Source organism: Acomys minous, assembly GCF_964271855.1.
Source record: "Acomys minous genome assembly, chromosome: 19".
NCBI classification, from domain to species: domain Eukaryota; kingdom Metazoa; phylum Chordata; class Mammalia; order Rodentia; family Muridae; genus Acomys; species Acomys minous.
This window is the reverse complement of record NC_140499.1, coordinates 60,623,515-60,645,775: the sequence shown is the minus strand read 5'-3', so window position 1 is coordinate 60,645,775 and position 22,261 is coordinate 60,623,515. Positions and strand designations below refer to the sequence as shown.

At 45.4% G+C, this 22,261-nt stretch overlaps 1 protein-coding gene across 1 annotated transcript; it reads right to left on the bottom strand.

The window, feature by feature from the left end:
• Window positions 1–319: 319 nt before the first annotated feature.
• On the bottom strand, window positions 320–22,209 carry CCT3 (chaperonin containing TCP1 subunit 3). Its single transcript, XM_084769137.1, has 14 exons — window positions 22,053–22,209; window positions 19,844–19,905; window positions 18,571–18,621; window positions 18,431–18,493; window positions 16,528–16,624; window positions 14,281–14,398; window positions 10,484–10,670; window positions 8,606–8,755; window positions 6,650–6,782; window positions 6,386–6,467; window positions 3,851–4,031; window positions 1,402–1,647; window positions 851–982; window positions 320–648 (listed from the first exon to the last, which is right to left on the bottom strand). The coding sequence occupies exons 1-14, from the start codon at window positions 22,081–22,083 to the stop codon at window positions 544–546; spliced, it is 1,638 nt and encodes a 545-aa protein (XP_084625263.1). The 5' UTR covers window positions 22,084–22,209; the 3' UTR covers window positions 320–543.
• Window positions 22,210–22,261: the final 52 nt, after the last annotated feature.

Here is a 22,261-nt window from a genome sequence, read left to right as displayed (position 1 = left end):
TACTGCAGGAAGAGGCAGGTCTACACAGTGAACAGTCTTTTTTGTTTTTCCAGACGTTTCCTTGTGTAGCCTTGGCTACCCTAGACTTGCTTTGTAGACTAGGCTGGCCTCGAACTCACAGCAATACGCTTGTCTCTGCCTCCCAAGTGCTGGGATTAAAGGTATATACCACCAAGCCCAGCTACAGTCTTTTAAGAAAAAATAAAAAGTCAGCAAATAGTGACTTCATTTGTCTCCTCTGCTCCCAGTAAGGTTTTCTGCCTCCTCTTGCATTGCTAGGAGCTAGAGATGTGACCCAAGGTTGAAAAACACATGACAATTGTCTCAAATGACTTAGATTTAATCATTGGAAGCAAACTAAATGGAAAGCTTACAATAGAGAAGAGATACATGTCAGTGCTTTTTGCAAACTGAGATGGGACAGACTGGGGGCTGCCCCTCAACCTGATCCTTTGCAAACAAAGATGCCCACAGTGTTCCTGGAACTCTGGCTCAGGAAAGGGGAGACTGCGGTTCTGTGCAGTGAAGCCGCCTTGCTCCCGCTCACTCCTGGCCAGCATCTGGAGCACTGCTTTGCCGGCCCTGGTCATCACCCTTCTTTTTGTGGCCAGAGACAATGTCATCGATCCGCAGAAGCAGAACTGCAGTCTAGGAGAAAAACAGTTCCAAACAGGTCAGCAGAGAAGGGAGAGACACTGCTTTCTTTTAGCAGTCCTAGCTCCTCCCACAGAATTACCATTTTATCTGGAATCTTCCTTTTCAGAGTCTTGAATGAACAATGCAGTTCTCCCTAAGCAAGGGACACAGCTTGCCCCTGTTACACTGTTTTTGTATATAAGCTGTATCTTACCTCCACTGCTGTTTTGTATGTTTGTAGCTTCACAGCCAATGGCTCCCATATACCCAGCTCTTTCATGTCCACCAAGGTCCCAGTCTCCCCATTCACACCCCAGGTCTCACAATTCTCCTGTGTGTGCTTGGCCTGAAGGGGGAACAACAAGGAAGCACGCTAGTGTCAGAAAACAGACCAAACCAAACAAAAACACTAAATAATTGACAGCAAACAGGGCAAAGACTAAAAGATTTTTAAAGAAATGACCTGTAAAAAAATCTTGGGGTGCAAAGTTTAAGGTTGATGGCTGAGGAAGGACAACTGAGGTTGACCTCTGGCCTACACCCTGCAACACACACACAAATGTGTGCATAAACATAAGCATATGTGTGCTTATGAGCATATACGCAAATTGACAGGAAGCCCTCCACCCCGAAAAAAAACCCAAAAACAAGAGCAAGAACAAGAACAACAACAACAATGACAACAACAACAACAACGAGCCATTGCCTTAGGCCAAGCATAGCTTGCCTTACCTTGCTGAGGAAAGATCACAGAAAAGAACTCACCCGAAGGGAGGTAAGTAGACGAATGGTGCTGGCCCCACAGTTCTGGATCAAGGTCCGAGGGATGACTTCTAAAGCCTGGGCCACAGCTCTATATGGCCACTGTTCCACACCAGTCATGGCCTTAGATTTTTCTGTCAAGGCATGGGCCACAGCCATCTCTGAGGCTCCACCACCAGGCACCAGCTGAGGGTCCAGGAGAACGTTGCGGCACACTTGCATGGCATCCTGAAGGTTGCGTTCTACTTCCTTGGGGAAACAGAAAAATGGTATAGTCAACTCAATGTTTCATGGAGAAATCAGGGGCATCAGGATTTCCTGAATGTCAAGCTCTTAGCAAACCCCAAAGAGGGCAAGCAGAAGATCCTTGTGCCACTACTGGTGAGGGGCACAAGCTATGTTCTTATGAAGCACAACTCAGGAGGGGCTGCAAGAGGATTAAATGTTACACCTCAACTATGAGGCGAGGTCTTTCTTTATGTACTGCACCAGAGAAACACACTGCATCCCTCCCTCCCTAGTTTGCCCTCTAGAGGCTGTGTGGTGTACTACAAACTGCTGCTCACCAGCTATGTATCATGGGAAAGTTACTCTCCCTGGAAGTAGAGACGAGATTATAATCTCAATTTCAAAATTAAGGATAGGGCCGGGCAGTGGTGGCTTACACCTTTAATTCCAGCACTTGGGAAGCAGAAGCAGGCATTTTGCTGTGAGTTCGAGGCCAGTCTGGTCTACAAAGTGAGTCCAGGACAACCAAGGCTACACAGCGAAACCCTATCTCGAAAAACAAACAAAAAAGGATGTGGAGGATGGAGAGATGGCCTAGTGGTTCAAGCCTGACCACCTAAGTTTGCTGAGACTCATACGTTAGAGGAAGAGAACAAAAGTAGGGAAGAGCAGTAATGCCGGGTCAGTAGCTCAACTGTTAACTTTAGCACAATGGAGGCTGAGGCAGGGCTGCCACAAGCACGAGCCTACACTGAGCTACAAAAGTGAGTGGGACTGTAGCTCAGCTGGTAGAATACCTGCCTAGCAGGTACAAAGCACTCTGGGTTTAGTCCTTAGTATGACATAAAAGTATGGTAGAACATGCTTATAATTCTTACATCAAAGAGATGGATACAGGAGGACCAGAGTATCAGTCATCCTTAGCCACACAGTGAGTTCAAAGCCAGCCAGGACCCTCTGCCCCACATACACACACAGGAGTGTTAAGGGTAGGAATTTACAGTCATAGATCTATTAAGTAGGAATACTTTATTTGTAGACAGGGTCTGCGTTACCTTTGCTAGCCTAGTTAAGTAAACTAGGATGGCTTCTAACAAACCCCCAAAGTGCTGCGATGAAAATAGTGTCCCACGATAGCCGGTCTTTGCCCCCCGCCCCCTTTTTTTTTAAGCCAGGCATGGTAAAACACCTTTAATCCCAGTAGGTAGAGGCAGACAGATTTCTGTGAGTTCCAGGACAGCCAGAATGCCAGGGCTAGTTACAGAGAAACCCTGTCTTCAAACACAAAAAAGGAAAAAGAAAGAAAGACAAACACAAAACAAAACGAACCAGCAAAAAGAAAAAATCCGTATGTGTCTGCTGAGTTTATGCGCACCATGTGTGTTGTTTAGTGCCCTTGGAGGCCAGGTGAACTCCTGGAGAGCAGTGAGCACTCTCAACCACTGAGCATCTCCCCAGCTCCAGCTGCTTTCATTTTGTTTTGAGACAGGGTCTATTTATCCTCTGCCGCCCTGCACCTCTTCATATAGACCAGGCTTGTTTCAAACTCATAGAGATCCACCTGTCTCTGCCTCCAGAGTGCTGGATTAGAACCTTCACTGGCACATCCAGCCTGTTTCTATGTCTTGTTGTAGACAAGTATATAGTCTCTCTATAGAGCCCTGGCTGGTCTTGACCTCACAGAGACTGTCTGCTTATCGCAATGTGAGCACTGGGACCACCCTGCTCAAGTTTTCATGTTCTAGCTCAGGCTGGATTTTCAAACTTGCAGTCATCCTTCTGCCTCAGCTTAGATCACAGATATGAGTCATACCAGGCTTCCAGCTCACAGTGGTTTGTTTGTTTGCTTATTTTAGGTTTTTGAGACAGGGTTTCTCTGTGTAGTCCTGGCTGTCCTAGACTCACTCTGTAGACCAGGCTGGCCTCGAACTCACAGCGATCTGCCACCATGCCCTACTCACAGCTGTTTCTAGACTGTGCCTGCCTCCAACTCCCTAAAGCTGAGGCTGGCCTCATACTCTGCATGTAGACAGGTCTCTCCTCCTGATCTACCACCATGCTTGATTACGTGGGGCTAGCGGTAGAACCCAGCACTTTGTGCTCTCTTGATCATGATCTGAAATAGAAAAACACTAAATCTTTTTTCTTTTAAAGTTGACACATCAAGTTTGTTACTGAGTGAAAGTATGTCCTTTCCCTGGTCGTACAGCCAAGGCTCACTCACCGAGAGTATCTCTTTGCTGGCTCCTCTGAGAAGAATGGTGCATGCCTTTGGGTCTTTGCAGTCAGTGATGAATGTGAAGTATTCATCTCCAATCTTCTTGATTTCTAAAAGGCCTGCCCCTGTACCAACATCTTCTTCTCTCAGTTCCTCAGGTCGGCTGACTATCCTTGCTCCGCAGGCTCTATTGGGTGGAGAGGATGTGACTTCTGAAGGTTTTACACATCTAGTAATATAGTCCATGCTTAAAGCTTAGACCAGAATCACTCAAGAGGTCTGCACTGACTATTTTCTGTATTCCTATGTATTCCTGGCAGTCCCAGAGTTCATCATGTAGACTGCAGCCCAGGCTCACAGAGATCCCATCTGCCTCTGTCTTCCAAGTGCTGGGAATAAAAGCCCAGGGCATTATACCCAACTCAGGATGGCACTTCTTTGTCATCTTTCTTTCTTGTTGTTTGGTTGGTTTTTGGAGGCAGGGTTCCTCTGTGTAGCCCTGGCTGTCCTGGAACTTGTTTTGTAGACCAGACTGGCCTTGAACTCACAGCAATCCACCTGCCTCTGCTCCTCCGAGTGCTGGGATTAAAGCATGTGCCACCACACTAGGCTCAGGTTAGCTCCTTAATTAATTTATTTATTTGGTTTTTCAAGACAGGGTTTCTCTGTGTAACCTTGACTGTCCTGGACTCACTTTGTAGACCAGGCTGGCCTCGAACTTACAGAGATCCACCTGCCTCTGCCTCCCAAGTGCTGGGATTAAAGGGGTGCGCCACCACCGCCCGGCTCAAGTTAGCTTTTTAAAAAGAATTACATTATTCACTTTGTGGATGTATGTGTGGAGGACAGCTTGTTGCAGTTCTATCCACCACGTGGACATCAGGCATAAAACTCAGGTCTTCAGGATTAATTAACAGTAGGTGCCTTTACTCACGGAGCCATCAGATGGTGTTTTTTCTGAGACAGTCTCATCAGTTGCAAAGGATGGCCTAGAACTAAGCTGCCAGGCTGGCTTCAAATTTAAGGCAATCCATTGTCCCCTGAAGTCTTCTAGAGAGCTGAGGTTAATTTTGAACCCTGAGCCTTGTTTCATTTTGAGATGCCTCATAGAGCTCAAGCTACCTGGAAACTCACGGTGTAATTAAAAATAACCTTCAGCTCTTGATAGCCTTTTGCTTTGGCCTCCGCAAGTGAGGGCATGGCAGGTACATATCCCAAACCAGCTTAGGAAAAAAAATAAAAAAGCCGGGAATGGTGGTGCACACCTTTAATCCCAGCACTCAGGAGGCAGAGACAGGTGGATCAATATGAGTTGTGAGGCCAGCCTGATCTACAAAGTCTAGGTCAGCCATACACAGAGAAACCCTGTCTCGAAAAACAAAACAAACAAAAACAAAAAAGCACACACACATACACCACATGCATGGTCAGAGATGAACACTCGGAGTACACATATGGAACCAGAGGACAAGTTAATGGAGTCTGTTCTCTCCTTCTACCTTTACATAGGTTCTGGGGACAAAATTCCGTTCTTCAGGCTTTTATGACAGGTTGGCAAGTACCTTTGCCAGGTGAGTCACTTTGTGCCTGTCCACACCCACCAGGGTTTTCACTTTTATTTCAGGTCGCCTGTACTCCATCCACTATGCATCAAAAGCTGGCCTCAACCTCAGGGATCTCCTCTTGCTTCAGCCATTTGCAGTGCTGGGATTATACATGTATGCCATCACACTGGTTCTCACGTGCCCTCTACAATAGCAGTTAGTGCTCTTAACTGCAGCCCTTGTATTGACTTTTTAAAAAAGAGTCACACCCAGGCAGTGGTGGCACACGCCTCTAATCCCAGCACACAGAGAAACCCTGCCTCAAAACAAACAAAAAACAAAAACAAAAAATTTCCCCCATTTAAAAAATTTTTGAGACAAGATCTCACACAGGCTCTAGGGATCACGTTGAACTCGATTCAGCAGAGTGCTGGAGCTATAGGCAGGCATCACCACAGCCAGCAATAAAATAGCAATAAAATTAGATACCCTGAATGTAGATATCAGTGTAGAAACAACTACTGGCATTTATAGAGCTGAATCCACTATAGCAGAAAACTAATGCTTCTACTGTATTCAGAGCCAGTTAGTATAGATTACCAGCCCTGAGTGGTAAGCCACATTTGTAAGCCTAGAACTTGGAGGGAGAAGCATGAGAATTACTGCAAATTCGAGGTTCCACTGGTCTGCAGAATAAGTTGATACAGAGCAAGATCTTGTCTTAAAAAACAAAACAAGGGCTGGAGAGATGGCTCAGAGGTTAAGAGCACTGGCTGTTCTTCCAGAGGTCCTGAGTTCAATTCCCAGCAACCAGATGGTGGCTCACAACCATCTATAATGAGATGTGATGCCCTCTTCTGGCCTGTGGGTGTACATGGAAATAGAGTACTATATACATAGTAGATAAACACAACTAAAAAAAAGAAGAAAACAACAAGAAAAAACAAAACATAAGATAAAATAAAACAGAACCATCACCTTTAGCTGGCTTACTTACCTAGCAATACGATTATTGTCTGTCTTCCGGACTCTACGAATGGCTGTGACATTGGCCCGCATGAGGTAGTGCTGAGCTAAATCTGAAATTCAAGAGTAGCCGTGTCAGCTGTACGCCCAAACTCCTGGCCTCTGAACTGGTTTTATACCGTAAGTATTTTAAATACCACATGACTGTCTCTTTGTCAACCTGAGGGCCAAACCACACCACACCATTCACTGTCTTCTACCTCAAGGGCAGGCTTGGAACCAGCTGGAGCCCTACCTGAGATGCCCTTCTCTGTGATGACCACGTCAGGCTTCACTTGGATAATGTCCTCACACAGCTGCTGGATGTACTCCTCTTCCATCTGCAGGATTCGGGTGAAGTCCTCCTCTCGTGTAATCTCAATGTCAGTCTGTGAATGAAGAAAAGGCACGGCTCAGCAGTCAAGAGCAGCTCACAGTTGCCAGGAATTCCAGCTCCAGGGGATCCAAACCTCTTCTGGGCTGCATACAAACCACACAATGCTCCCCAGACCTCCACATGCACGTCTAGGCACACGTACAATAAACATTAACAAAAACAACTTAAGGGCTGGAGAGATGGCTCAGAGGTTAAGAGCACTGCCCACTCTTCCAAAGGTTCTGAGCTCAATTCCCAGCAACGACATGGTAGCTCACAACCATCTATAATGAGATCTGGTGCCCTCTTCCTGCCTGTAGGTGTTACATGTAGGCAGGACATTGCTGGGGATGGTCTGATATATTTTGATGCTAATTACTGCTTGCTGTCTCTGTGACCCTTTTGCTTAATAAAAAGCAATCCCATTTGGGCAGGGCAAAGGAGATAGGTGGTGGTGGTGGGGGGGGGGGAGGTAGGAGGGGGGGGGTCCCGAGAAGAAGGAAAGAGAGACCACCACAAGGAGAGAGACCTGAAGTAAAGAGAGGAAGGCTGTCATGGGTTAGATGGAGGAGAAGCACATGGCCGGCATGGATGGAAAATCAGGCCCAGATGAACATGAGCAAGTTTTTGGGATTATGGATGGGAGGTAGCTTGATAGAGGTTATTGGAAGTAGATGGCATGGGATTGGGGCAGGGATCCCATGCCTGAGGCCCCACTATGAGAAGTAGTTTAGAGGATTAATATCTGCCCTGCCCCATGTTAACTAAGGCTATTTTTAAATATAACAAGTGTCTGTGTCTTCATTGATTGCTAACTGGGCCTACAGATAATTTTAAAAAACAATAGGACAACAAATAAACAAACAAACAACAACACCACAACAGGACATTGTATACATAATAGATGAAAGAAAGGAGAGAGAGAAAACAACTTAAAAATCCTCAGGCTAGCTGGGCATGGTAGCGCATGCATGTAATCCCAGGCCCATCTCTGTGAGTTTGAGGCCAGGCTGGACTTCAAAGCAGAGTCCAGGACAGCTACACAGAGAAACCCTGTCTCAAAAACAAAAACAAAAACAAAACAAAAAAACCCCACAAACACACACACACACACACACAAAAGGTAACAGTTACTCCACCAGCCCTCTCATGTATTCCAGAAAGTATGAACCTGAGTGTCAAAACTTCACACCGCTATAACCCAGTTTAACTTTACTTACCAGTTAGTTTTGAAAATCTGAGTTGGAGCTGGGCGTGGTGGCATGTGCATGGCCTTTAATCCCAGCACTTGGAAGGCAGAGGCAGGCGGATCACTGTGAGTTCGAGGCCAGCCTGGTCTACAGAGTGAGTCTAGGACAGCCAAGGCTACACAGAGAGACCCTGAGTTGGTCCTTCTGTAGTAAGGACAAATAATTTATTCTTAATTTCTCTCCCTTACCCTTTACACAGGTAAAGGCTAATCTCTTTCTCAGCCCCCAATATGCTGGGATTACAGGTGTAAAGCAACCATTTCCAGCTGAACTAACTTAATTCTGGTTCCCAATCATTTTAACAGGCTCCACTGGCTCGGCACCCGTAAGCCTCTACACTGTGCACAGCCCCTTCCGCACAGTGAAGCCGCAGAACTCTCGGTGCTGCTGATCCATGAGAGGAGGCAGGCCTCACTGGGCGGCGGGGCGCACGCCTTTAATCCCAGCACTTGGGAGGCAGAGGCAGGTGGATCTCTGCTAGTTTGAGGCCAGCCTGATCTACACAGTAAATTCCAGGACAGCCAAAGCTATATAAAGAGAACCTACCTCACAAAACCAAAAAGTCCCTCAAGGCTGGAAGTCTTACCTGGCTTTCTCCTTTCTTGTACTCCAGAGAAGAATCCAGCAGCACAATTCGAGGGTTCTTGATATAGCGGCGCATCCGAGGATGAGTCACATCCTTGTTAATCATGACTCCACGTAAGACTTGTGAGTCTTCAATGATGCCCCCAGGGATCTATGCATAGTAAGATTTACTTTAATACACAATAAATAGGAAGTAACTGGGATTGATGTTATGTCATACATCACTTGCTTCCTTGAGTCCAAACCAAATCCATCCCCATATGCTTCTTTCTCAAATGACAACTATTTCAAAGTTCCTAAGTGGATCTACCAAATGCTAGGGTTAAAGGTGCTCACTACCAGGCCTGGCTGCAATCGTCTGACTCCTTTAGGAAGCATGCTAACCTTGGGCCATGACACTCAGTTTCAAGGATGATTAAGACCACAGAAATGCATTGTCTTGACAAAGGTCTGAAAGGACCTACTTCATTAGGGTATTCCTACAGATCTTTAGACTTGGGCTTCATCTGCTGGCTATATGCTATTACACTGACAAAAACAGGAAAGTTTGTGTGTTTGTGTGCACATGCAAGCATGCATTTCTGTGTTTTCCAGCACAAGGTTCCTGTGTAGCCAAACTGGCCTGGAATACACATATAACTGCCAGCCTCTACCTCACGTACTGGGATTAAAGGAGTGCACCACCACCTATGCAAATTTTATTTATTTATTTACTTGGGTTTTTTTTGAGACAGGGTTTCTCTGTGTAGCCTTGGCTGTCCCAGACTTGCTTTGTAGACCAGGCCAGCCTCGAACTCACAGCAATCCACTTGCCTCTGCTGGAATTAAAGGCATGCGCCACCACTGCCCGGCCACAATTTTAATTTTTATGGTTATGTGATGACTAATCCTGGTTATCACCATGTGGTTGCTGGGAATTGAACTCAGCAATCAGTGCTCTTAACGACTGAGCCCTGAAAAAATTTTATTTTCTTTTTTTTTTTTTCCAGACAGGGTTTCTCTGTGTAGCCTTGGCTGTCCTGGACTCACTTTGTAGACCAGGCTGGCCTTGAACTCACAGTGATCCACCTGCCTCTGCCTCCCGAGTGCTGGGATTAAAGGCGTGCGCTACCACACCTGGTGAAAGATTTTTCTTGGTTGGATACTTTGAGGTCAAGACTCACCCTAAATCCAGACCACATCTTCTGGTGGCAGCCCGCATAAAAAGACATAGAAAAAGGAAGCTTCCGCTGTTTGCCTGCTCTTATTCTCACTGGAAAGCCTATCTGTCCTGGTGCTGAGGCTCTAGGATTCCAAGCCGACTGAAGACCAGTGGAGACCAGACAGTGGCCTGAATGACTACTAGGATCTTGTTTTTCTGTCAGGAGACAGCCACTGTTGGCACGTTTTAATATTCATTTGTATCAGTTTTGTTCTATAGGGAACCCTATAACAGTCTTTTGTCTGCATGTATGTTTAATATGTGTACTTGGTGCCCTCAGAGGTCAAAAGAGGGAATCAGATTATTGGAATGGAAGTCATATGGCTGCACGACAACACGTGGGTCCTCTACACAAGCAGTAAGTGGTCTTAACTGCTGAGGCATTTCTTCAGCCTCAGCACTTGTAAAATGTATATCCTCACCAGTGCTGGTCAACACCCACAAGCATAGACCAATCTGGACATTGCAGTGTCTGTCCTCACCCTTGTAAACCTTGTGTATGGAAGGGAGTGACGGCAACAAAAGTTATTTCAGGAACTCTTCCTTGATAACCTCTTAGGTTTTTGTTTCCCAGGCTCTAAGTAGGTTTAACTCTCTTTTTCTAGTTCTAAGACACCATACTCTGAGGTGGAAAGACCATGTCAGATAGTTACTCAAGCACACACTGGAGCAGCTTACTTTTTCCACCCTTGCATACTTCTTGATGTCAATTTCCTTTCGGCCATTCTCCTCACACTGCACAGTCTTGACAGCATCCAGGGCAATGTTGCATGCTAAAGAGGACCAGCGACTGATGACTTTTGTAGTAATAGAGCTATTGATGATGTTCAACATCATCTCACGGTTATTGACATCAACAGGCGTACTAGAAAAAGAAACCCAGATAAAGATGTTCAGCAGTCACCATAAAATGTTTAACACAGTACCTCATATAAACCTCAGAGAGCACAATGAGGGAAAGACTAAGCTTTGTCACAGGTGGAAACAGTCTTGGCGGGCTTTACCCTTTGGGCACCCCATGAATACCTTGTGGACTGAGTGGAGCTATCCTGGGCCTGAAATTCAGGAAACAGACCTGGGGGCCCCACCTGGACTATTGTTTTTCTAATTAACCCTCAACAGAAAAAGGAGACCGCCCTTCGCACGTGACTCAGACAGGCAGGGAGGAGAAAAGAACAGGTTGAGACCGGGCTTGAGCGCACGTGGATCAGCGAACAGGCTGGACCAGCACGCAGGCCAGAGACACCTAAGGACCCGTCCCGTGAAGCGGATACTGGAAGGTTCACTCTTTTTTCCCTTTAACCTTTTTTCCTTCTTGTGTAAACTAGTTGGGTTGTATAATAAAGTTTAGTTGTTAAGAAACAAAGCCTACACACAAGTGGTACAGTGCTTAGCTATCACATACATAAAGCCCCAGTGGGCTCAATATGAGCCTCCCAACCTCATGATTTATAAAAATAAATTTAAGGTGGGAGAAGAAGACATGACTAAGCACTTAAGAGCACTTGCTGCTCTTCTAGAGGACCTGAATCCAGTTCTCAGTCCCCAAATTAGCTCCAGGGAAGCCAACACTTCTGTGCCCTTGCATACCTGCACTCATATGCACATGCATACACGCACAGGAACCAGAGTGGGAGCATACACACCCCAACATGGCTAGAGAGATGGCTCAGCAGTTAAGAGCACTGATGGCTCTTCCAGAGGACCAGGTTCAATTCTCAGCACCCACATGGCAGCTCATAGCTGTCTGTAACATGATCTGACTGACACCCTCATACAGACATACATGGCAGGCAACATAACAATGCACATAAAAAAATTACAAAAACAACAAAAATCCAAACATTGAGTCGGGAGTGCCTTTAATCCCAGCACTTGAGAGACAGAGGCAGGCGGATCTTTGAGTTTGAGGCCAGCCTGGTCTACAAAGCGAGTCCAGGACAGCCAGGGCTATTACACAGAGAAACCCTGTCTCGAAAAACCAAAAATATAAACATCGAAGAACACACCTTTTAATTCTAGCACTCTGGAGACAGAGGCAGGAAGATCCCTACAAATTTGAGGTCAGCCTGGTTCACACAAGCCAGCCACGGTTGTACTGAGAGAGACCCTCTCTTAATCTGCTCTTTAAAAGTCTAAAGGAAGCCAGGCATGGTAGTGCACCCCTTTAATCCCAGCACTCAGGGAGGCAGAGGCAGGAGGATCTAGAAAGTGAGTCCAAGACAGCCAAGGCTACACAGAGAAACACTGTAATGAAAAAACCAAAAGAGAAAAATAGGGAGAGGCTTGTTTTTGAAGGTACCCTGCACGGGTGGATAACGCTGCCTGCAGAAGACATGTCAGTAAAGGATAATTCCCAATGAGTTATTGGTCAGGGGAAGTTCCAAAGGCCTCACAAACAGAAACCATTGCTACTGTTCTTGATTGCTTGTCACCACTGGATGATAAAACCCTATTACCAACTGCAGGATATAAAAGTACCTCTAGGTCCACAGATTTGTGCCTCTCTCAGTCTTGGTCAGAGAAGCTGCTTTTTGTCCTGGGCAGCAGTTATAGACTGGTCAAAGTGCTAAGAGTAGCCAAGCACTTGTGAGTGTTCAGCTGCAAACAGGGCATCTGTATCTAACTCTGCCCAAGGTGCGTGGACATCTCTGAAGATGGGGCACAAAGAATGCAGAACTGGTGGGTGTGAAAGGCTGTCTTCTGGACAAGATAATGCCACTCACTCATGACCTCACAGCAGCTGTGGTTACTTGTTCACAAGCCAGTCAGAATCCCCGCATGGGTTGGGGAGGGCTTCACAGGCTTGGCAGCACTTAGCTGAGGAGCTACTGGGAGATGCTAGAGGAGGAAGGGCCATTTTCTTTTTTATTTTAAATGATTTATTTATTCTATTTTATGTGCATTGGTGTTCTGCTTGAATGTATAGCTGTGTGAGGCTGTCAGATCCTCAGATCTGAGTTACAGACAGCTGTGAGCTGCCATGTGCGAGCTGAGAATTGAATCCAGGTCCTTTTGAAGAGCAGCCAGTGCTCTACCCACTGAGCCATCTCTCCAGCCTCAGGGTCATTCTTTGGGATTGTGGCCACTGGTAGATTGCCCATGCTCTGGTGGATGGCCTGAGCACTAACTGGAATCAGTAGGTCATTTGGGAGGGTAGGGGGAAGCCAGGTCTTTAATCTAAGCACTCAGGAGGCAGAGGTTTGTTTCCAGACCTGCTGGGGCTGCATGTGAACAGGAACAAAAAACAATCAAAGTTGACAGAGGGTGACGTTTTGAGGCAGGGTCTACAGAAGAGGGAGGAGAACAAGTAAACTGGGCATTGTGGCACATGCCTTTAATCCTAGTATGGAATGTGGTTGTTTTTGTTTTCTGGGTGCTGGTTTTGGGGACATTCTCATTATGCAGCTCTGGCTGGCCAGGAACTATGTAAATGCTGGCATCCAAGTCAGAGATCCGCCTGCTTGGCTTTGGTTTTGTTTTTCAAACAGGGCTTTCTCTGTATGAGTCCTGTCTGTCCTGGACTCGCTTTGTAGACCAAGCTGGTCTCACACTCACAGAGATCCGCCTGCCTCTGCACCGCCACCACAACCACCTAGGTGGCCCTGTTTTGAGGACTTGGATCAAGTGTTGGTATTAAAGGCAATCACTTTTATACTGCCTTCATTACACTGTTAGCAGAAAGCAAATATAAACTAGTAAGGAGTTGTATACATGCATGCAGCATTCTCAGGTGTGGTCCTCTTCATTTTAATGGAAACTGCTGGCAGCTGTCCTCACAGCCCAGAACACCAAATTAGCTATTGTCCTACATAATGGTAGGACAGTTTTAACACTAAGCTGACAACAGCTATAGCCACCTCACTCCTTATGCTCCTTACTAGACTTCAATATCTAAGAAGACAGGCCTATCTTACTTAGGATACATTTTCCACGGCAGCATCTAACGGGAAAACTTGCAGATAGTATGAGCATGTGGTGTGTGTGTAAAGGACAGAGGTTAACATCTGGTGCCTTATTAATATTATTTTAAGTTTTTCAAAACTTTCATTAAACCTAGAGTTTGCAATTCCCAACAATTAGGCAGTAAGCCCTAGGAACCCTGTCTCCACTACCGAACTGGGATCACAGCATATGTTTTGGTGACTGTCTTTTTTCCCTCTAAAGCTGTGCTGTGTGTGATGTATGTGTACACAGAGCAAGTGTGTAAGGTCAGAGCACATCTTTACACAGCCCTACCTTTACATGGGTTCCAAGTACTTTGAATTGTTTTCTAAAATGAGAATTTCCCAGTTCTCCCCTCTACATTGATCTCATTTCTCCTTACTAAATAAACCAAAATGGAAAGCAGCGTGCGTGGTGTGTGAAGGCCAGAGGTTGATGCAGGGACTCTTCCTCCTAACCCCGTCCTTGGCTTTCTTGTATTAGGACCAATCCAAGCCTCCCACACTATCCATTTCCACCTGCCTCCATACCTGATTTTCTTCAGCGTGCTGACCATATCATCCAGCGCCATGCGGTAAGCACTGATCACCACTGTTGGGTGCATCTGCTGCTCCAGGAAGTGCTCAGCCACAGACAGCATCTCTCCCGCTGTGAAAAGGACACAGGCACCATAGTAATGAATTTGAAAGTATCAGGATATAAAGGCAATTTAATTTCTGTATGCATCTAAAAAATTTTTTCCTAAATCAGATTTCACTAAAGATATGCATTTGGGCCTGTAATCCTAGCACTTGGGAGGCAGAGGCAGGCGGATCTTTGTGAGTTCAAGGCCAGCCTGGTCTACAAAGTGAGTCCAGGACAGCCAAGGCTACACAGAGAAACCCTGTCTCAAAAAAACAAAACAAACAAACAAACAAAAAAAACAACACCAAGATATGCATTTGGCTATAAAAATTTTTCTAAACTTTATGCCTTCTATAAACAATTCATAAAGCGTCTTTATTAGATACATTTTAAATTAAAGATTGATCTCACGGGCTCATCCTGTTCTTTGTAATCTTTCTAACTAAATATGTGTTATAATTTCCTAAGAAAAATAAAAATATTTTAACCAAAGAAAGAAAAATACAAAGAAAGGGGAAACATTTATTAAGCTTATACCTTAGGATACAGCCAAACTGCTGGCACTAAAAACAAAACACAGAGCCGGGCGTGGTGGTGCATGCTTGTAATCCCAGCACTTGGGAGGCAGAGGCAGACAGAGTTAGAGGCCAGCCTCTAACTGTCTCAAAAAACCAGCACTGTCTCAAAAAACCAAAACCAAAAACCAAAACAAAACCAACCACCAAACAAAACACTACCAAAGCTCAAAAAAACAAAACACAAAACACAGAAGGGGGCTCCCTCTAGCTCCAGCACCAGCAGGCAGAGGCAGGAGAAACAGAAGAAACTCAGGGCCAGCCGTGAGACACCTTTTGGCTGCTGTTCTTAACAGACAATAACTCATTTCAAATCATCATATCCAGGCATCATTTTATTTTCCTAGATTTATGTGTGTGTGTTGTTTACATGCATGTTATGTGTACATGTGCTTGCCTGGTGCCTGCTGGAGGTGAGAAGACAATACGGGATTCCCTGGAATTAGAGGTATGGATGATTGTGAGCCAGTATTCGGGAGATGGTAACTAAATCTCGGGCCTCCTTAAGAGCAAGAGGGGCTGGAGATGGCTCAGAGGCTAAGCGCACCAACTGCTCTTACAGGGTCTGAATGCATCCCGCACCCAAGTGTAGCTCCAACTTCAGGACCTGACACCCTCTTCTGACTCCCGTGGGTATCTCAACTCCTGAGAACAAACCCTCACACGGACACACACACTTACGCACATAATTTAAAACAAACAACTCCCTACATGCATACAAAGGCAAAAACATTCACGTAAACTCATCTGTCATAAGGATTACTTATAAAAAGAGACTGGCTTAAAAACAAAATACTTTGGGGGCTGAAGAGATGGCTTAACTTGGTTAAAAGCACCGGCTGGTCTTCCAGAGGTCCTGAGTTCAATTCCCAACAACCACATGGTGGCTCATGACCATATGTAATGGAATTTGAATCCCTCTTCTGTTGTGCATGAAGACAGAACACTCATATATATAAGATAAATAAATCAATTCATACATAATAAAATATGCACTGCCCCTACCACTAAGTTTGAAATTCACTACTTGTTAGTGGCAACTTTGAGAATGTAACTTATCATTATTAGCTAGATCATAGTTTATTCAAATAAATTTGCACAGTTCATACATACAATCCTAAACATAAAACAGCTCACGCTATCCAACAGATAGTGTGAAAACACATAAGAAAATTAGCAATAAGTTCTGCAACATACCTCTTTTTTTCCCCTTGGGTTTTGTTTTGTTTTTGTTTTGAGGCTTTTTGAGACAGAGTTTCTCTGTGTAAAAAAGTCTTGGCTGTCCTGGACTCGCTTTTGTAGACCAGGCTGGCCTCGAACTCACTGTCATCCACCTGCCTCTGCTTCCCAAGTGCTGAGACTAAAGGCGCACGCCACCTGGCTCTTTTTTTTTTTTTTTTTCCCTTTCTTGAGACAAGGTTTCTCTGTGTTATCTTGGCTGTCCTAGACTAGCTTGGTAGACCAGGCTGGCCCTGCCTCTGCCTCCTTACTGCTGGGATGAAAGGCACATGCCACTACTACCTGAGTAACACATTTTATTTCTAAATATTCTTTTCCAATCTTCTACTTTCTTCTTACCAAGAATAATTACTGATGTGGTCCCGTCTCCAACCTCTTCATCCTGAGTCCTGCTTATTTCAATCATGGACTTTGCTGCTGGATGCTGGACTTGAATCTGAAATAAAAATGAACCAAGGACACTCAAAGACTTTAAAAAAAAAAAACCAAACCCCAAAGACTTCCCCCCTTTTTTGTATGTGGCTGCATACACACCACAACATGACCATAAAGACAAGAAGACAACTTGTGGTTACTGGCTGTCCTTTCTACCACGAGGGGACTGAACTCAGGTTGTTAGGCTTAGCAGCCAATTGAGCCATCTAGTCAGCTCTTGGAAGACTTCTTAGCTTAGCACCAACTCTTGAGACTCTACTTCCATCCATACTCCCTTCCCACTCTGCTTTACTGGATCTTTAAACTAAAACCACCCCAGGCCAGGATGGTAGCTTGTGCTTTTAATCCCAGAAGAGACAGGCAGAGGCTGGTGGATCTAAGTTCTAGTTCGAGGCCATCAATATAGTAAGTGCCTAGCCAGCCAAAGTTACACAGTGAGATTTTTTGTCTGAAAACAAAAAAACAAAACAAAACAAAACAAAACAAAAACAAAACAAAAAAACAAAAACAAAAACAAAAACTCCAGGGGCTGCAGAGTTGCCTCAGTGGCCAAGTACTTGTTGCTTTTTTAGAGCAGTTCAGTTCCTAGCACCAGTACTGCAGGGCTCACAACCACCTCAAACTGCCTGTACAAGAGCTACATCCTGGCCCACAGTGCCCTCTTCCCAATGATCTTAAGCAGATCACTTTTGTGCAGAAAATGCCACTCAGAACTCAACTATGAGTGTTTGTTGAAGCTGGGCGTGGTGCCACAGGCCTTTAATCCCAGCACTTGGGAGACAGAGGCAGAGGCAAGAGGATCTGAGTTCAAGGCCAGCCTGGTCTACAAAGCAAGTCCAGGACAGCCAAAGTTACAAACAAACAAACAACTCCAAACCAACAACAACCCAAAAAACCTTATTGAGAACAAAACAGCTTCTTCAGCTTAGTACTACAAGCACCATAGTGATAGACTGTGTCCTCTGAAAACAGACACAAAGGCCTAAGCCCTCAGACCTGTGAATGTGTCTTTACTTGGAAGTACGTCTTTGAAGCTACATTCAAGTTAAACAATGTCATACTGGTTTAAGGTGAGTCATTGTTTTACACATAAAGGACACAGAAGAATTACAATAGCATATGACAAACTGACCCTGGGTTCACAAAACAAAGTAATGAAAAACATTATTCCTTAGTCTTCAGACCCGGGCCCTGGTGATGCCCTGAGTTCAGATTTACAGTCTCAGTTAAAGGGAAAATTCAGTTTCTAGTGCTTCTACTCCCCTTTCTCTTGTGACGCTGGGAACTGAACCTAGGGCCTTCTGAAAGAGACAGATGCACTCTACCCTTGCCTCCACTTTATTGTTTGTGAGACAAGTTATTGATATATAGCTCAGGCTGTTTTCCAATCTCAACTTTTCTGCCTCACTGCTGAATGCTAAGAAAACAGTGTACACCACATCTAGAGTAGACAAACCAGGCATAATGGTCCAGACCTATTAATAGCTGCACTCAGCCTTAAACCCCCAAAGTTGACCTCAAACTCCCAATCCTCCTACCTTTACCGCCCTAAATGTTAAGATTAGAGGTACACTGCCATCATGCCTTGATAGCCCTTAGACTTCAGAGACAGGGCCATGTTCTACAGCCTAGGGTGACTTTGAACTCATGATCCTACTAGCTCTGTCCTCCAAGTGCTGGGATTAGCCAGCATAAAACACTACGCCAAGGTTATTGACAGGTGTCTCAATAGGGTCTTGGTATTTATAAAAGTGTTAGAAAAGGTGGTGAGGAAAAAAAAACCCAATAAAATGAAAACTACACACACCTCTCGAAGAATGGCATTGCCATCATTGGTCATCACAATGCCTCCCATTGGGTCCAGAAGCATCTAAGAAAAAGCAGAAGTGTTATAGATAACAAAAAAGGATGGCATGGAATCTGAGTTTCAATAAAAGATAGTCCCACCTTCATCATAGATTTAGGTCCCAAACAGGTCCGGATAATGTCTGCAATTGTCTGTTGGTGAGAAAACATAAAACAAGAAGCACAAATCAGAGATCAAGGTGCGTGTTTTGGAGAAGCACTGTTTTGTTATAAACAGGGTTTCACTAGGTAGCTCTGGGTGGCCTTGGCTGAACTCAGAGATATCCCTGCTTCTGCTTCTCAAGTGATAGGACTACAGGCATGCTCTTCCATGCCCAGCCCAGAGCCAGGGTTTTAAAGGTTAAATGGGCATCAGTGTTTTGCACACGTTTGTATACCAGGTGCACGCGTGGTGGCCATAGAGGCCTGAAGAGCATGCTGGATCCCCTGGAACTGGAGTTACAGGAGGTTGTGAGCCACCACCTTGGATAGCGGAACCAAATCTATGTCTTCTGCCAGAGTAGCAAGTGCTCTGAACTGCTTAGCCACCCTCCAGCCACGGAGTCAGTGTTAAACCAGGACACCTGACAGTAACAATGGCAACTACTTTAGACACAATAGTCCAGCCTTAATATTTTTAGACAGAGGTCTCTAAGCCACATGAAACCAAGTCTTATATCACTCAGTCAAAAGATATTTACTAAGTTCAGAATGGTTGTGCATGATTTTAATCCCAGCTTTGAGAGACAAGAGGCAAGCAGATCTCTGTGAGTTTAAAGACAGTCTGGTCTACATATCAAGTTCTAGGCTAACCAGACAAGTTCCTGTCTCCAAAGAGGGGGGTGGGGCTCTTCCTGAGGACCCAGATTCAAATTCCATCATCCACAGGGGTAACCTTCAGAACAGCCTGTAACTCCAGTTCTAGGGAGACCCTAAACCTCTTCTAGCCTTCTTGTGCATCAGGCACGCACATGGTGTACACACACACACCTACATGTAAAACACTCAAACACATAAAGTAAATAAATCTTAAAACAAAACAAACAAAAAACCTTCCTGTACCACCATCAAGGAAATGCCTTGGAAAAGCAATTTTTCCTTTGCTTAAGTTTATACTCTGAAGTACAGATCTATAGGAAGCTCACTATTACAAATATAGAAATATTAGGGAAGTCTGTCAGAACAAACTGCTACTAACACTTAAAATATGTGCTATCAGCTGGGCAAGGTGGCTCACACCTGTAATCCCAGTGCTCAGGAGGCACAGGCAGGTGGATCTCTGTGAGTTTGAGGCTAGCCTGGTATACAAGGGGAGTCCAGAACAGCCAAGGCTACACAGGGAAAGTCTGCCTCAAAAAACAAAAACAAAACCTACCTTAGCAGCATTGATATTTCCAGATTGAACTTTTCTTCCAGATTCACGCTTTGTATTCTGACCTAAAATAGATAAGAACACAAGTCAGCAGCCCAGTATACACAAGCAACTTACTTCCTAACTTAAAATGTTTATGTGTGTGCACGTGTCAGGTGCTTGGCACATTTGTGGAGATCAGAGGACAACTTTCAGGCAGCGACTCTGTTTCTACCACATGGGTGGCAGCGCTTAACTTCATCATCCAGGTGTGGTGGCGCAAGCCTTTGTCCCCAGTGCTTAGGAGCAGAGTCAGGAGGATATCTGTAAGTTGGATGCCAGTCTGGTCTATATAGAGAGAACCTACTTCAAATGGAACAAAACAAACAACAAAAAGACACCTCCAGTTGCAAGTTTTGGTGGCAGTGCTCTTTTTACCCACTGAGCCATCGCACCAACCCAATATTTATCAAATTTTGAAAATAAAAACAAATACAAAGCTTTCCGTTTATAACTAGCTGTCAATTACATCTCAGAAAACTCTATAGGGCTGGGCACGGCAGCACAGGCTTTGATTACAGCACGGGAGAAGCAGATGGAACTCTGTGTTCCAGGCCAGCCAGAGCTACAAACTGAGACCTTGTTTCACAGAAACCCGTTTAGGGGCTAGAGAGATGGCTCAGTAGTTAACAAGTGCTGGAAGCTCCTGCAGAGAACCCTGGTTCTACTTCGAGCATCAACATGGCAGCTCACAACCATCTGTAACTACAGCTCCATGGGTTCTGATGCCTTCTTCCTGTGTCTGAAAGGAACAGACATACACGCAGGAAAAATACATATAAAATGAAGAAAAGCACAATAACTAAAAAACAAAACCACCCCAAAAACTGCTTACATGTATTCACCATTCCTTTCTGGAATGCTTCAAACTTAGAATCTTGACCAATACTTTCCTTGTATACTCACATAAGCCCAGCAAGGATTCATAGCCTGAGATCCATGAATGGGCAGGCCTCAGTAGGATAGGATTTTTCTCAAGAGAAGGTGAGAAAAATGAGGCAAGTGCCTATCCTTTACAACCGCCTGGGAAGAGGAAGCCACAGAAGCCTTAAAGATTAGTGACCAAGAAAGTCTGGCTATGAGGCTGGAAAGACGGTTGAGCGTTTAACAAAACTGGCTACTCTGTCAGGATCCAGATTAGTCCCCAGGCCCTGACGGCCCTGACGGTGGCTCACAACTGCCTGTTCCAGGTAATGCCATGCTCCCTTCTGGCCTCAACAGGCACATGATGTGGTGCACAGACAAACACTCAGGCAAAACACACATACAATATACACAGACTGAAAAACAAAAACAAAAACCCAAGGAATCTCACGCTGGAATAAGAAAAAGACTAAAGCCTGGGAGGCAGACAATGATGGGACTCCTTATGCCTCTGGCCTGTTAATTTAAGCTAAAGCTCATGGACTTGTCTGTGCGTGGGCAGGAGGGGTACCGTCACCGAACCCTTTTGTCCCTCCTCCTAGTGTGGCCATACCAAGTAATTATCTTTTTGTTTTTCTATTTACCATGTCTAACTGTTTGACCTGGCTTACTGAGTTTCCCTTAACAGCTCCAGTAACAGACCAGGAACTAGAGCGCTTTTCTCAAGAGATGAGTAGCATTCCCTAAAGGGGAAAGAAAGCCAGGAGAGGAATGTGCGAGAACTTAACTGGCTGGTGGTAAAGATCACATCCAAGATAGGAGAGGCAAGGCGTGTCACTTCTGAACCCACTAATGAAAAGATGCCAATACAGCTTTACTCTTCCACCTCAACTGACCGTCTTTAAACAACTACTACAGCCTCCTCAATACCGACGGTAATTAAGCGATACACCCTAACTCACGCCGCTACTAAAGGACAGACCCAAGGCCTAATGTTGAGGACCATTACTAACGACACGCTGGAAATCATGCCGGGAAAAGGCCACGGGGGCGTGGAGGGTGGCGGCTAACGAACGGAACGCGAGTGGGATGAGGCACACGTAAAGACGAGCGACTCCAAGAACGGAAAGGCATTTTGTCAAAGGAGGGCGACGGGAGAAGGTAGGGGAAAGAAACGCGGGGAAGGCACTTCCGAGACGAAAAGGCGCCTGGAAGGCATGGGGGCCGCGTCATGGCGGGACGGAGCTGGGGAACACTGGCCAGCGTGGGGAGAGAGGGGCAGAGGGATCCATCGCCTCCCTAAACTCACTGAGCACGAGCACAGGACGGTGGCCCATCATGGCGGCACGACGCGGAGCCGACTACCCAGGGAAGGGAAGGGAACCGGCAGAACCTTCTGGAGAGAAGAGCAGCAAGGGGAGGAAAAAAAAAAACGCTGCCTCCAGGGCTGACACAGAAACATGCTACCCTCTGAAGTGTCGCCAATCATAAAGCTCACTTCATTGATTGGCACAAGCA

What these genes read in the sequence shown, in the direction of transcription:
- CCT3 (XM_084769137.1), bottom strand. Translation starts at nt 22,083, where the DNA reads ATGATGGGCCACCGTCCTGTGCTCGTGCTCA. An exon ending in GCAATGCCATTCTTCGAGAG is followed by an intron (nt 16,625 to 18,430) that starts GTGTGTGTAGTT and finishes TTTTTATTTCAG; the next exon opens with ATTCAAGTCCAGCATCCAGC. An exon ending in CATACAAAACAGCAGTGGAG is followed by an intron (nt 649 to 850) that starts GTAAGATACAGC and finishes TTTTTCTCCTAG; the next exon opens with ACTGCAGTTCTGCTTCTGCG.